Raw genomic sequence first — 14,713 nt, forward strand, 5'->3', positions numbered from 1 at the left:
GGTCCTACCTACCTAAGTTGTAATAGGCTCGGCGTAAGATGTAACGATAAAACTATAATTTTATTAGATATAAATAAAAACAGAACTACCATTATTTAGACAGTCTATTTAAAACATTTCGACGGACATTTTTGTATAGGTACGGAGTGTGTGCTCCCTCCCTTTGCACTCAACAACTCATTCTTAGAATAATACCTCCGGTAATTTTACGAAAATTACATTAAAGTATCTTTAAATACACTAAATGAATACATATACTTAACACAAAAACATTAACAGTTTATTCCATGAGTCATTATTAAAATTTGTTACTCTTACCCCTGTTAGAACATTCCTCCGCTCCCCTATAATGTGTTTACGGTCAGTCTCCAGATTTGTGCACATCGTCGAATTAACGCGTCGCGTTTATGGAAAAATGCTATAATGTATTTGTAACTAAAGGTTCTACAAGTGTTTTAAGGGTTCCGCAGTCAACTAGGAACCCTTATAGTTTCACTATGTCTGTCCGTCTGTCTGTCTGTCCGCGGCTAAGATCAGAGACTGTTAGTCAGGCCGACAGAGCTAAAATAAAAAAATAAAAATTTTAGGGTACCTACCCCCATTACACGTAAAGTGGGGATGATTTTTTTTCACTTCCACCCAATGTTGTGGGATATCGTTGGATATTTGAAAATGAATAGGGGTTTCGAAAACCATTTTTTGATGAAGTGAATATTTTCAGAGATATTCACTCCAAATATGTTCAAAAATATGTGTCCTCGGACTTTTGAAACGCACGTCAAAAAATTGGAAAAAAAATCACGGAAATTAAGCTAAATAAAAACTTTTTAATAGGAAAATTATTTTCAACTTAATCAGTTGAGCAGTTTTTAAGTTTTTGTAAAAAAATATTTCTAAGGCAACCCTACCCTGATCATGGCCCGACATATGATCTTGACCGGTATTTTGTTTAAAATTAATCGGCGATTGATCCCTCCCTATCTCGTCTGATTGTAACATTTAGCTCACTGGTTGTATACCCTTACTTCACTTGGTGTGATAGGTATACTCAGTGTAGTAGTAGGTACTTATCTGGTCTGGTATATAGTAAATGCCTCTTAGGTACTTATCTGCTCTTACGATTATCTGTATTTTACAATAAATGAAAATGCCATAGTAAGTCTGTGTGTTTTGTTACTTCTTCAAGCCTACACCGTTGAACTCATGTTTGTAGATAAGTTTTGGCATGGAGGTAGACGGAGACCCTGAGACGGACATAGGATTTGTCCCGGAAAATTGCATAATTTACGCGAGATAGCGATGAACGATAATTCTTCGCAACAGTCGCGGGTAAATGCTAGTCAAAATCATCCTCTTGTAGAACTCTCGTTTAACGAGGGCATGTACAAGGGACTGGTTGGTAGGCAGTTATATTAATTTAGCGAGATAAGTTGTACGAGCGAGAATAAGTAGGTACAATAACCATTGGTACGAGAAACAGAATAGAGACAAAGCGCGAGCGTCTTAACACAACTTGTTCTGAAAGCTTTTTAGACGGGATGCGGAGAATTTTCCTTGCCCCTTTGTAAAACTTCAGCCACTTTAGTGTCTCGGAAAACAACATCGGTTTATTCGTAGACCCCTTTCATACTCAGTGCTGCTCTAATTAACTTGAAACAATGGTTTCGAAGTAAGGATATCTGTAATACGTACGTACGTCACAGTATTAAGTATCTTCTGTGGTAATATGTAAGTAGGTGCCCACAGGAAGTGAGGAAGTGTAAATAAATTTAGACAAAGGTTTAGATTTAGATTATAGCGTTACGTACTTACACGTTTTTAATGTTACTTATGTTAATTTATTTGCGTAACATCAGTAGGTCTGTACGTAAGACATGATAAAACCTTACGGAAGTTATTAGTACCTAACTACCTACAGATATTTTTAAAACATTATTCATATTTAGATAACTATAATAAACCGGTCAAGAGCGCGTCGGACACGCCTAAGATAGGGTTCCGTAGCCATTACGAAATAAATTTCGTGTTGTGTACGGAATCTTCCAAGTACAGGTATATTTTATTTATACTATTTTATACCTTAGGCTGCTACATATTTACTCTTAAACTACTAAGAATTCTCAAGCAATCTTAGCCGTTCTAATTTTCCTTGTAAATTTGATATAGGTAAGTAGGTACTTACTATACCATCCTAATTTTTTTTAATTTTGCCACTCAACCTTTCAGATTTTAGTGGGGGCGCTCAATTTTAATGAAAATTTTCACTTTAATGTTGAATATTTCGCAATCAGGTCACTAAATCGAAAAATCGTCGTGGCAACCCCCTAATGGTTTTAAAAGACCTCTCCAACGATATCTCACACAAGAGGGTAAGTCGAGAAAAAAAATCACCCCCACTTTACGTCTTTGGGAGGTACCCTAAAAAAATTTTTTTTTATATTACCACTGTTGGCGTGTCTGATATGTATATTCGTGCCAAATTACAGCTTTCTAGTACTAACGGTCTCTGAGCTTAGCCGCGGACAAACAGACGGACAGACATGGCGAAACTATAAGGGCTCCTAGTTGACTACGGAACCCTAAAGAGAGTACCTAGACCGTAACCCACAATAACTATACGCATCACCATCATCATCCCAGGCCACATACGTTCCACTCCTGGGGCCCGTGCGGGTTGGGCAATTCACACACACCATTGAATTGCTTCGCAGGTTTGTCCACGTTTCCTCACGATGTTTTCATTCACCGTAAAGCTTGTGGTAAATTTGGCATGTAATGGATTGATAATAAAATTTTCGACTCATCATTGCCAATCATTGGATATATTGGGAGTTATCTGGCCTAATCAATACGTTTATTAAGTGGTACAGTAGGTATCTACCTATTCAATTAGCTTCCTAAGATTTCATAAGATTATAAACAGGTATACCTACTACCTATTTATTGTATAAACTTGATAGAACTGTCTGCTCCAAGAACTAGATAAAAGACACACTTGACTTGTTTGTGGAAACCTTATACCAGTGGTATTACCACGCGCGAGAAAGGGGGAATACATTTATAAACACATTTGTACAGTCCGTGAGTTCTTAGAAAAACCTTCGGGTTTCGGTGGAAATCGGAAGGATTCGTGTAGTAGAAAACTACAATTGTGTTGCTAAACTTCAAACTCAGATAATTCCAGTTCTAAGAACTTTAGGATTTTGGTATCTAAAGAAAAGGCAAATAAGGTAGATACTCCCCTAAGCAGGTAGAGAGTGGACATATATCTGAGTTTGAAGTTTAGCAACACAATTTTATTCCGCACGCAACAAACTCTTTATTGTACAAAATACAATTTTATTGTCTTTTTGTCTTAGTAGCAATCCATCACGCGAAGAGTGCACTCGTTGTGTTTTCATTGTTTGACTCGTATTTATATAGAGCAGTTAAACTTAAGCCTAAGGTACTTTGAGGTTGCATATATATATTGTGTATTAGCGGTTCTGGCCACTAAAAAGACCATCTAAAAAGTAAATAATTAAAAAAAAAGGTGTTGTCGTCATCTCGAGATATCCGATGATAAAGGTCATTATGTGTGAATTATCAACGCATATCACGAAAATTGAGCACCGTGCAATCATTATATTACTATGTTAGTTTAGTTATTATTAAGTTCCTCACGAAAAGTGACAAATCACCGAAAAGTATTTTTGAAGAATGGCTAGTATTTACGGCGCATTATGCCCTTTCTCATGCCACTGTTGAAAAATGGAGTCGACTTTTTAAACTTGGATGGGAGTCGATCGATGACGATCCTCGCTCAGGGAGGCCAATATCGGTTGTGACTGAAGAAAATACTGAAAAAGTCAAGAAGTTAGTATTAGAGGAACGGAGAATTAAGAATTGGCAAATAGCTGAAGCCTTAGGTATTGGTAAGGAAAGAGTTGGAGAGATTTTGCATCAACATTTGCATATGACAAAAGATAGTGCGCTTTGGGTGTCGAAAATGCTCACAGCTTTCGATAAAGAACGTCGTGTTCAAACTTGTCAGGCATTTTTAGAATTGTGTGAAGGTTTAAAATAAAATCGTGTCTAGATTCCTGTCCAGCGGTGGTGTAGGGGTAATAGCACGCAGCACGGATTGCTGAGGACCTGGGTTCGATTCCCAGCGCTGGTCTATTTTTCTGGTTTTTCTGTGCATCTATGTCTCAGTTTGTATTTTCGATATGGTTTCACGGGATAACCAGAAAAGTTACGAATTTGGAGTTGAAATAAAAAATACAAAAAGACTCAAAAACCAATCATAGGTAAGCCATATTTAGTCGAGAAACGAAGGGGCAAACTGAGCAAAGGCATTTTGTTTTTGCAAGACAACGCCCCCGTTCACACCGCTCGTGTTGCCCAGCTTGCTCTGAAGGAAACTGGCCTCGAGGAAATTGATCATCCACCCTACAGTCCGATCTTGCCCCTAGAGATTATTTTCTATTCAGCAATTTGAAGAAAGATTTAAGGGAAAAGCGATTTGGCAGTGATGAAGAAATGAAGGCGGCTGTACAGGAACATTTCGACAGCCAAAATAAAAATTGTTTTTTTAACGGTCTAAAAGCATTATTTAAAAAATGTAAAAATGCATTGAATTAAAAGGGAGATTATATTGAAAAATAAAAATAGAAAAAAAAAACTGAATATTTTTTTTCTACCTTAGGCTTTTGGTTGTTTTTTATGCGATAAATGCTGCGTTAAACACAATTTGTGGTCTGATTTATAATTACCAAACATGCGCTTGCTGCTGCGCGCTGCGCCCACTGCGTAAGGCAATGTTTGGTAATTAGATTATCTGATGCAAAATTGATGTGCGTCAAAGGCATTGCTTTTAACGCAGCGTTAATCGCATAAAAAAACCAAGCACTTAAAATGAACATGTTAAATGACATAACCTCCTATCAAAATATGGCAAACATTAACAACTAAGTATACTTAATGTTATTTTAGGTGTAAGTACCAATGTTTTGGGATTTACAAGTAAGACCTTTTTTGGAAACAGTACATTATTCAGTCGTTTGTTTGCCCGTGAGGTGACGGTCAACTCAGCGCAGCCGCATCACAACGGCTCCCGCCGGCGACGCCGACCCGCAGTAAGTGGCGTGGACGGCGGCGCGGCGGATGCGCTCTAATGACATTAATGCAAATTCGACCATTTAAGCTTCCTGTGCACTCGCACTGTGTCCCGACGACACGCCTCATTTATTGAACCCTCTCGATTATTTAAAATAACATGGAAAGTATCATCGTCCATGCAGACGAAGGTAGTTATTTACCTATCTACAAGGTGTTAATAAAAAACCTAACTGAAAACCAGAAAGTAGTTTGCTCAGAATCGAGAGTAGAATCGATTAAAGTTTTAAATTAGGTTGTGTTTGTGTTCTTAAATACCTTTTTTATTGTGCCCAGTCTAAAAGTTACGACTGCAACAGGCGCCAATTAAATATTTTAGCGAGGTTGCATACTTTCGATAATATAATACTGGCCATTTTGCTCTCAAAGTGTAAATTTCTTTCAGAACCAGAACCAACCAGAACCATCTCAGAATTCTCAGAACAAAGAATTTCTTCTAAAAACGTCAAAGCGCTACTGACAAATACAAATTATGTCTAAAGTTAGAAATGAAGTAGAATTACCACCATTGCCTCTCATATTTCGTTTTCTAGATTATTTTTACCGTACACTGGCAAAATTGTCCTCCAATGGACAGAGCCATATTTTTTTAAAGAAACAACAACAACAAGTAGAATTATGACACACGAATATCTTTTAGAATATTGAAGGTACCTATTCATAAACAAATTCAATCAACTAACTTAAAATGAAAAAATATTTTTGGGGTGTCTGATATTGAGTTATAATATAAAGTAGTTAAGTACAAACAATACACAACACAAAGTAACAAAGAACTACACTTTTTTTCACACCAATAGCGTACCTTTTATTTTTATGCATTATTATATATTTTTTTTAGTTTTATTGATTTATTTGATCGATTTTTATTTTATGATTAAAAAAATATGTAGAAACTTTTTTGTTTGTGGCTGTTGACACCCGATTACCTTGGTCTTAGCTTAGACGAAGATTTTACTTTATGCACTAGAGCATAAAAATATATTTTTGTTGGTCTGTTGGAGAGGGCTGCGGGGGTGGATAAGGCTAGGTTGAATGCGGGGGCTAGGTCGGAATCCGGGGCGTGGTTGCATGCGCTTCCTTCTCCGCATTTGGGGAGCGGATCTTGATGTCGACTCCTTGCGGGTGGCGGTTGCGCTTCCTCTGGGCTGTGATTTATTTATTTATATTTATTAATAACAGTTTAAATTTGTGATGTGTGTGAGCCTCATTTATGCATCTGCGGCTCTATGGTGGAGAGCACGGTTACCACGCATTGAGTTGTTGTCGTTGTGCGGGAAGATTCCCGTGTCATCACGCCCTTAACGACAATTTTCAGAGGGCGTTGGTCTCCGCTAATGTTTCGTGCGTTTTGGAGCCTCCGGGTCTCAGTCAGACTGATGGCAAGAGACCGGATGGCTTGACTGAGGTGCCCTGGCACTTGGCAGTAAGGAAAGTGATTTTTATGTGATGCCAAAAAATAGTCTGCAGGACTACTACGAAACTCGAAACTGGAAGTTCGTATCGTACCGTCCCTCTCGCTCTCGTATTAAATAGTATAATGTCAGAGAGACCACACGACACGAACTTCGTTCGAGTTTCGAGTTTCGTAGTAGCCCTGCAGTACAAACCTACAATTAAAAACCGGCCAAGACCGTGTCGGACACACTATTTAAGATCTTCTAAACCTCGCCTGTCTCACCCGGAAATGGAACCAACTAAAAATTTTAAAAATAAACACTCGCTATTTTAGGTACTATACGAATCGATAGGATTATTATTCAGGATAAAATTTGTCCAATAAACATTTGGCCTTACACTCATCAGTTGTACTTGATACTATAAAGTAGAATATTTATTAACATTACCTAGTACTGTTTACTTGTAACAAGTAATGATACGTACGTTATAATTTTCTTATCTCTCTAACACCCAAAGACATCATAATCATGAAGTACAAGCTTGCTAATTTTATTTATCTCTATTAGTACCTTATTGAAGGTTTCGATAAGATAATCGTTAAATGGTAATAAATATTATGCATAATTTCTTCTTACACGAGGCGTTCTGACGATGATGTTACGTGTTGATGATAAAATAAAATTCATATTAGTTTTTTTTTTCTTCAAAAACTAAATGTTTATTAAACAATTTCTTCCGTGGATGTTGTAAGAGGCGACAAAGGATATAGCCGATATAGGTTAAGGTATACCGTAGGCGACGGGCTAGCAACCTGTCACTATTGTAGTGTTTTTGCCAAACTTAAAACCTAAAATTGCTAAAAGTGGCTCCGAAGCCGTAACGTTTCGTATGATCTGCCTACCCCATTTGGGAATACAGGCATGATGTTTGTGTGTGTGTGTGTGTGTATTAGACACATTTTATCCTGAACAATAATCATATCGATTCGTATGATAAAATTGCGAGTAGGTACTTATGTTTTAAATGTTTAGTTGGTTCGATTCCCGAGTGAGACAAGGGAAATTTAGAAGATCTTTGAATGCTGTTTTGTTTAATTTTAAAAATAAATGAATGTTTTCTTTCAGTACAATTAGCTAATTACAGGATTTAAGGTAGTTGCCCTCCAGGGCCCATAGATTATTTCCACCCTGCATAAGTATCGCCATGTAGAATTACAGTTTTCTAGCACCAACAATCTCTAAACTAAGTCGTAGACGGACGGACGGTTCTGGGCAAGTGTAAGAGTTCCTATGTATGACTACAGAATCCTAAATGGGTGTAAGGAGTTCTAAATTAAATTTGTAAAGCTCACTTGTAGCAGTCATAGGTAAATCTAGTTTAAACCGTTACATCTGTTCCTAGTGCGATAGTTTCTTATATTTCTAGCTATAAGACATCTTAACAGATTAAAAAGCCACAAATAAACACTAAAATAATCATTATACGTGAACGATTATACCGGCGCACTCGGAAATACGAAAATTAATGAGCTGCGAAGACTAAATAGTTCGAGTGTAGGTACTTCCATTTATTGTTATTAGGGCATCACATCAATCTTTTCTTATTTATAAACCCAAGGTTGAGTCAAGACCTTTGCGATTGTATCATATTTAAGCTTACTCTGTATCATATAAAACAGTGTCAAATTTCAGTGTGTTAACAATAAAAGGAAAATTAATATATAACATTACAATGTTACTACATGGAAACGTAGAGAAAAAGAAATAAAAAGGCAGAAAAATTCTGTCAATATTTATTACTCAGTGTTTATTAACACAATATGACATACTATGATTTGGTTCAGTCTGGAACTTAATAAACTAAAAACTAAAATTTGGTAAAAAAAACACCTAAACGGCATCAAATGTGGCTGGCTGAGATGCGCAATAAGTTATTGGTTTCATCTATATAATAGATAGGTACCAAAAATAACACCAATGGCAATTGGCATACAAAAAGTATTCTTCGAAGGCTTGATTGACGGCCATTGATTTTTAAAATTTTGATTCTATATCATTTAAAACATTGATTTTAAAACTTTAAATTATTAAACGGCTTTATGACTTTTTTGAACATGACACTACTGTGAGACTCACTCATATTAAATGATATTGTAACGGATAACTCTTAAACCGAGTTTAGCTAGACATGTTTCGGGCTATTTCGTAGCCCTTCTTCTCAGGAGCACGCGACTCGGCGGCTGCCGCAACACGCACACTACCTAGCCTACAGCCGCCGAGTCGCGTGCTCCTGAGAAGAAGGGCTTCGAAATAGCCCGAAACATGTCGGGCTTTATGACTCGCGAATTTAAGTAAGGAACAATCCGACCATATACTCGCGACTTGAGCCGTTTCATAATTCTTAGTGTTACATAAATCACGTCTCACCGGAGCCTAAGCGATATTAAAAACATAGTTATTAATTCTTGCACCGATTGCAAAACAATTCATGGCTGCCTTTGTTTAAAAATATACAATTAGTTTCGAATTTTATGTATGCAGCACAATATAATGTCGGCCAGACTTTGTAGAAAAGCCACCATAAACTTTAAAAAAAATTAAATACATGTTATATTTTTTTGTAGTAATTGAAATACTCTTTTGGCAGCATTGAATCAACTTTAATTCCATGTCAACCTCTGATATCATTAATTAGGTAGTAGGTACAGCAGGGATTTCAGCTACTGCGTCGTCTTGTCACACATTCTCCTTTAGATACAGTCTACATTAGATGCATAATGTATAATCTTCACATGCAAAAAGATCTCACAGAGTTAACATTAGGTAAGTTAGCTTAAGTTCTTTTGTTCATGTTGATTCAAGTATGTTTCCGATGCAAACTGTACGTAGATGTAATAAATTATTAATTGTGTGATTATTACTTTACACAGGAAAAAATATATGTACGATATTTATTTATGACTTAGAATAGAAATATTATGTAGTAGGTATGTGCATAGTTATATGTATCGTACACCAAGCGGAGAACACAAAATGTGAAGACATTGCTTACATACATGTAAATACGGTTTGACAATGAAAATGTGAGCATTTACAAAAACCTTGAGTGAAAAACATTTTATCACAGGGCTTAGTGTAATTTTACACAAAAAAAAATACATTACTGTAATTATTAATTATCCCTACAGCTAAATTTATACTTAACGTCAAGATCATTAGCCTATTCCCATCTATTACACAGAATTAGCGAGAATATTTTTCACACTATTTATGTACATACAGCCGAACCATTTGATTCCTGTCCTGACGCACCGTAAAACGTTCTCACAGTAAGTGTCATACATATCATAATAAATTCCCTGTCAAGCAATGCGATGTCACTATGTCTTTTTCTACGAAAAGGTGCCACAGTGGGTCACGATTCATAGTGGGATGTACTTCTTTCGTAGTTGTTAACACTTCTTAAAACAAAGTACCTTCATAAACTAGCGAGTGAAACAACGAAATTGCAGTTAGGTACGTCCGCGTGGTGGCAATAAAAAGAAAAAAACAATCTGAAAACAAGCCTACTAGTCTGTAGATATTGCGGCGCGAACTAGCGTAAAAATAACAGTGCGTACAAGTGTAAATAATATTCCCAATTGTTCACAAAGCTAAAAGTGTGAATAGGTGGAAGAGGCCTCTATCATAGACAAGTTGGTAATTTACGTGCTCTAATCAAACAGAAACCAATAAACTATATGTCGTAGCAGTACCTAATGACAATTCACATATAAAAAATGTCTCTTTAAGAATTCATTAACATAGTTAGAAGTTGAATTTATCGAATTTATTGTCCAAGGTCGACCACCCTGCAATCTCTGTATTCTTTGAAACAGTGAGCACTCGCTGAAGATTGACGCATGCGTGCGTGCAGCGTGGTATTAAAGCGAAATAAAAAATTTGACTAGGTATCATTCCTATCAAATTTAATGAAATATAAAATAAAAGTATCAGATATCTGGATAAAATATCGTAATATCACGAGATGCAGGTGGTCGCGTTGCAGTCATAGTTCGATCTAGGCTAACACAAAACAGCTACACAATTCATTTATTTCATACTGTAAAAAGTTATAGCATGGTCTACAAAAACACACTTTACATAACGTCTATCTCGTCATCGAAATGGACTAGATATTGGTTTACTTACTGAAACATTTATGTCCTTGGGAAATTTTGGAGCGGTAAAGTAATTTTGGAAGTTCATGCACCATTTTTTAGTACTTAATCTCATCCCTATGATGAACAAACCTGACTACACCTCTCTAATTACAAGTGCTAGACAAACTTGAAGCTGCGGCACGCCTGATTTCGAAGCTGGCTCCTGGTTCAGTATGTTTGCATCATAGAGTTCAAGCAGGGTTCAAAACGTTATGAAGTCACTATTTTTTTCCCTTAACCTTAGGATAATATTTACACATTAAATAAAAATCATGGGTACCTACCTACCTTCCCAACAAATTTAAAAAATAATAGAGCTGCAGCATTAGGTTATATTAACACGAACCTTTAATCTGTTGCTTCTTAATTTTTTCTATCAATACATATAGGTTAACAAAAATATAATACGTAGGTACAACATCGTCAAAATATTTTTTTGATTCTGACAATTTTACTCGTGTCTTATTAAAGTTTCAAGTCAATGCTACTAAAACAAAAATACAAGGCGATTGATACAAAGCTTATTTTTTACTAGGCTTAACCCGCGGCTTCGCCCGCATTAGAAATAGCATAATGCAGTCTTATCTCAACTGTTGTAAATCATGCCCGTACATTTTTTTAAAATAAACAACGACAACCATTGACATTCTATGTATGTACCTTACGGCACTAGATACAAAACGCGCGACACATCAATAATCAATATTACTTTGACACAAACCCCCCCCCTCCTGTCACGGACGTCAACAAACTATAGTGAAACTTTCACAAATCTGCGCTGAACGCTGTCACAGACGCTGTGAACAAATTTTGTGCGCCGTTTTGATCTAAGAAACATGCAGTCTGTACGTAACGACAACCGTTTACTTACGCGATTCTTGTTACCATAGCAACGCAATAAATAAATGACTTAAGAGTTTGGCTTGAAAAATGGTTTCGGTAACAATTTGAAAGGACAACGTTCGCTCGCACAACGCCATCTATTGATTGCAAACGAAGATAACCATTCATCTTGAGAGCCGAGCTACGGTACGTCATCGTTCTTGAACAGCGCCCTCTATTCTTGTTTAAATTTAAAATATTATCCCACGGGAACGCATTACCGGGATATCAAGTATCTTATGTCTCATGCAGATCTTAGTCTATCTGTACGCCAAGTTTCATGTAAATCCGTTCGTTGTGACGGAGTAACAAACATCCAACCCTCCAAACATCTTCACAAACTTTCACATTTATAATATTAGTAGGGTGACGAACCAAATCCGAAAACCGAATACAAATCAAGACAAAGCAAAAGACTGAGTGGTATATACACTGCTTTATTTTCTTTCTTAAATGCACGTTAAAAGGGCGAATGCAATTTAAATGTACTAGAAGTATCGTAGACTAAACATAAATAGTCAAAGTTTCAGCGTGGTAAATAAAAAGTATCTGTGTTTAATAAGTAGTCAGTTTTATGCGCAGTTGCGCTGGAAACATTTCTTTTCGTCACTGAACACTTACAAGGAATTAGTGCAATCGTTAATCGTGAGCCATTGTCTTCGCGGATACTGATTCTGAGAGATCGCTTATGTGAATATTAAATAGAACCTACTTATCGTTTAAATTCTAAACCTAATTTACAGAGATATGTAACTGATAATTGGACGAAACTAAAACGATCGGCCAAAACATTAATTAGCAATAATAACAACGCATACCTATAATAGAAGACGGTCGTTCGGATACAGCTGCCATTAATATAGTGTTAAAATAAAATTACTTCACTTCAAACTCTACGCCAGGGTTTCTTAAACTTTTTGCAGTCACGGACCACTTTCACAATTTAAACAATTCCACGGACCCCTGTCAAATAATGTTTTTGGAAAATGCCTAATAAATATGTTTACAGACTGATCTACTGCGGACCCCTTATACACATGCTACGGACCCCTTAAGGGTCTGTGGACCACACTTTAAGAAACCCTGCTCTACGCTGTCGGCAACACACAGTAATACAAAGGCCTTACTGCTATCATCTTATCTAGACTCTCAGTAACTGAATCCTAACTATTAAACTGTTATAATTATGATGAGTATGACTTATTTCCAGTACTCTTTTTGATCTTTGGCTAATTTAAATGAGAATATTTTAATAATACACGGAGAGTCCCAGTAACAGACAGATACTAACACAATATATAAAAAACAGTCAAGTGCGAGTCGGTCGGAGTCGCCCAGTGATGGTTCCGTACAAATACAAAGCCAGATAAAATTATTTTTCGCTCAGAGAAACTAGAAGTAAGTAATTTTACTGACTAAAAATATCGCAACGTATACTTACATGCGTGATTATACGTTACTGCTATATTATTTCATAGACTCTTGTTACTCTACTCTAGCGCCAGTTTGGAGGGATTTGAAACTGTTTCCCCATATGAGATGGTTCTTCTTAACCCCTACCCTCATTAAGTGAAACGGAAAACTAACGTCAAAAGTCAAAGTGGGGGCGAACAATCGATGTCAGACAATAACTAAGAAAAGACCGTATTTATTTGATCAGCCCATAAACACGATAGCTTAGAGATGCGGCACGGGCCGGAGAGGTTGGAATCAAGACGGTTCAAGAGTTTTCCCAATGTCCAAGTAAATACTAATAAATATTAATGGTCTTAAATTTCTGTCGGATATGCCACAAATAACCACACTACAAATTTGTAGTGGCTGTTTGAGGTTAATTTTTAAGCAATTACATCATAAACTGTCCTTAAGTACTACGGAACAGTGTTCTGTTAATTCTCGTAGGATACCTGAGTTGTCTTGTCACTACTGGGACACCCTTTAAGAGTATTAAAACCAATACACATCGAGAATAATATTATAAAATGATAATAACAAATATACGATCTAAAATTATTTTACTTTACTCCTCTGTTTATAAAGTTAAATCAATAGATTGAGATACTGACCTATCTCTGTTAGTTTATTCTTGGTGTGATCAAACCCCGATTGTATTCACCAGCAATATCATCATAACTACTTGCGTGATAGTTAAATAATAATTTACTCATAAAAGGCTACTTGTAAAAAGCCTAAAAAACGCCCGGTCAAAAGCACAGGTCAAAAGTAATATGACATAACTTCAATACTGCCCCGAGTTACTTTTCTACTGAGGCCAAATGTAAGTCAATCGATACATTAGCACTAATCTTTTTTAGCTAGTTGAATTTTGTAGTATTTAAGGCTACGCTTCGTTGGGCTCATCCTAGATGCATTACCTACCCTGTTTATCAACATCAACATTATTTTTAAACAACAACGGGATAAAATATAATTTATATTTAGACATTATAATTACAAGGGATGGAATTATAGCACATTGTGTAGATATTGATGTCTACCAAATAAACTTACTTTTAAATAATGATATTCCAAGATACATAGCTTAAAAAAGGAATTATTTGAAGAAGTAGGTACATAAAAAAATCTTATTAGCAAAACGTTTTCATTTTGCATTAAGATACATTTATTTTGTACAGTCCTATGTTAACACCTAGAGTTTAAAATATTTACGGGTGTAACTACGAAAGTACTAGTATGAATACATGCGCACGTTTATTCGTGGTTACGTAATGAAATGACTAGTGAGTGCACTAGGGTAGTGAGGCGGGCGGCGGGCGAGACGCGAGGCGCGGGTTGCACGACTGCGAGTGCGACTGACGCTCGCCAAAGTCTGTGTGGCACCTCGACTAATGGCATGCGGGGGCTCGCGTCGCGACACGGTGAGCTGACGGCCGGGCGACGGGTCTACTTGCCGCGATACTTCTCGGTGGTGGCGTCCTCCAGGTTGCTGTCCCAGTCGAATTCCGTGACGCCGCTGCGAGGAGCCACCTCGCCCAGATGTCGCCAACGGTACTCGAAGTCTGTGTCGCGCTTCTTGAGTGCCTCGAATCTATGTATGTCGCGAGAAAATCA

The 14,713-nt window shown here is 36.8% G+C and overlaps 1 protein-coding gene across 1 annotated transcript in view; it reads right to left on the bottom strand.

Annotated features, from left to right (window-relative positions):
* Positions 1 to 8,336: 8,336 nt before the first annotated feature.
* Positions 8,337 to 14,713, bottom strand: part of Hs6st (heparan sulfate 6-O-sulfotransferase) — a 75,837-nt gene continuing 69,460 nt past the window's right edge. The window contains exon 8 of the mRNA XM_074090456.1: positions 8,337 to 14,690. Coding sequence (XP_073946557.1) covers positions 14,546 to 14,690 — 145 coding nt within the window. The 3' untranslated portion in view covers positions 8,337 to 14,545. The remainder of the gene's footprint in view (positions 14,691 to 14,713) is intronic.

Source organism: Choristoneura fumiferana, chromosome Z (assembly GCF_025370935.1).
Source record: "Choristoneura fumiferana chromosome Z, NRCan_CFum_1, whole genome shotgun sequence".
NCBI classification, from domain to species: domain Eukaryota; kingdom Metazoa; phylum Arthropoda; class Insecta; order Lepidoptera; family Tortricidae; genus Choristoneura; species Choristoneura fumiferana.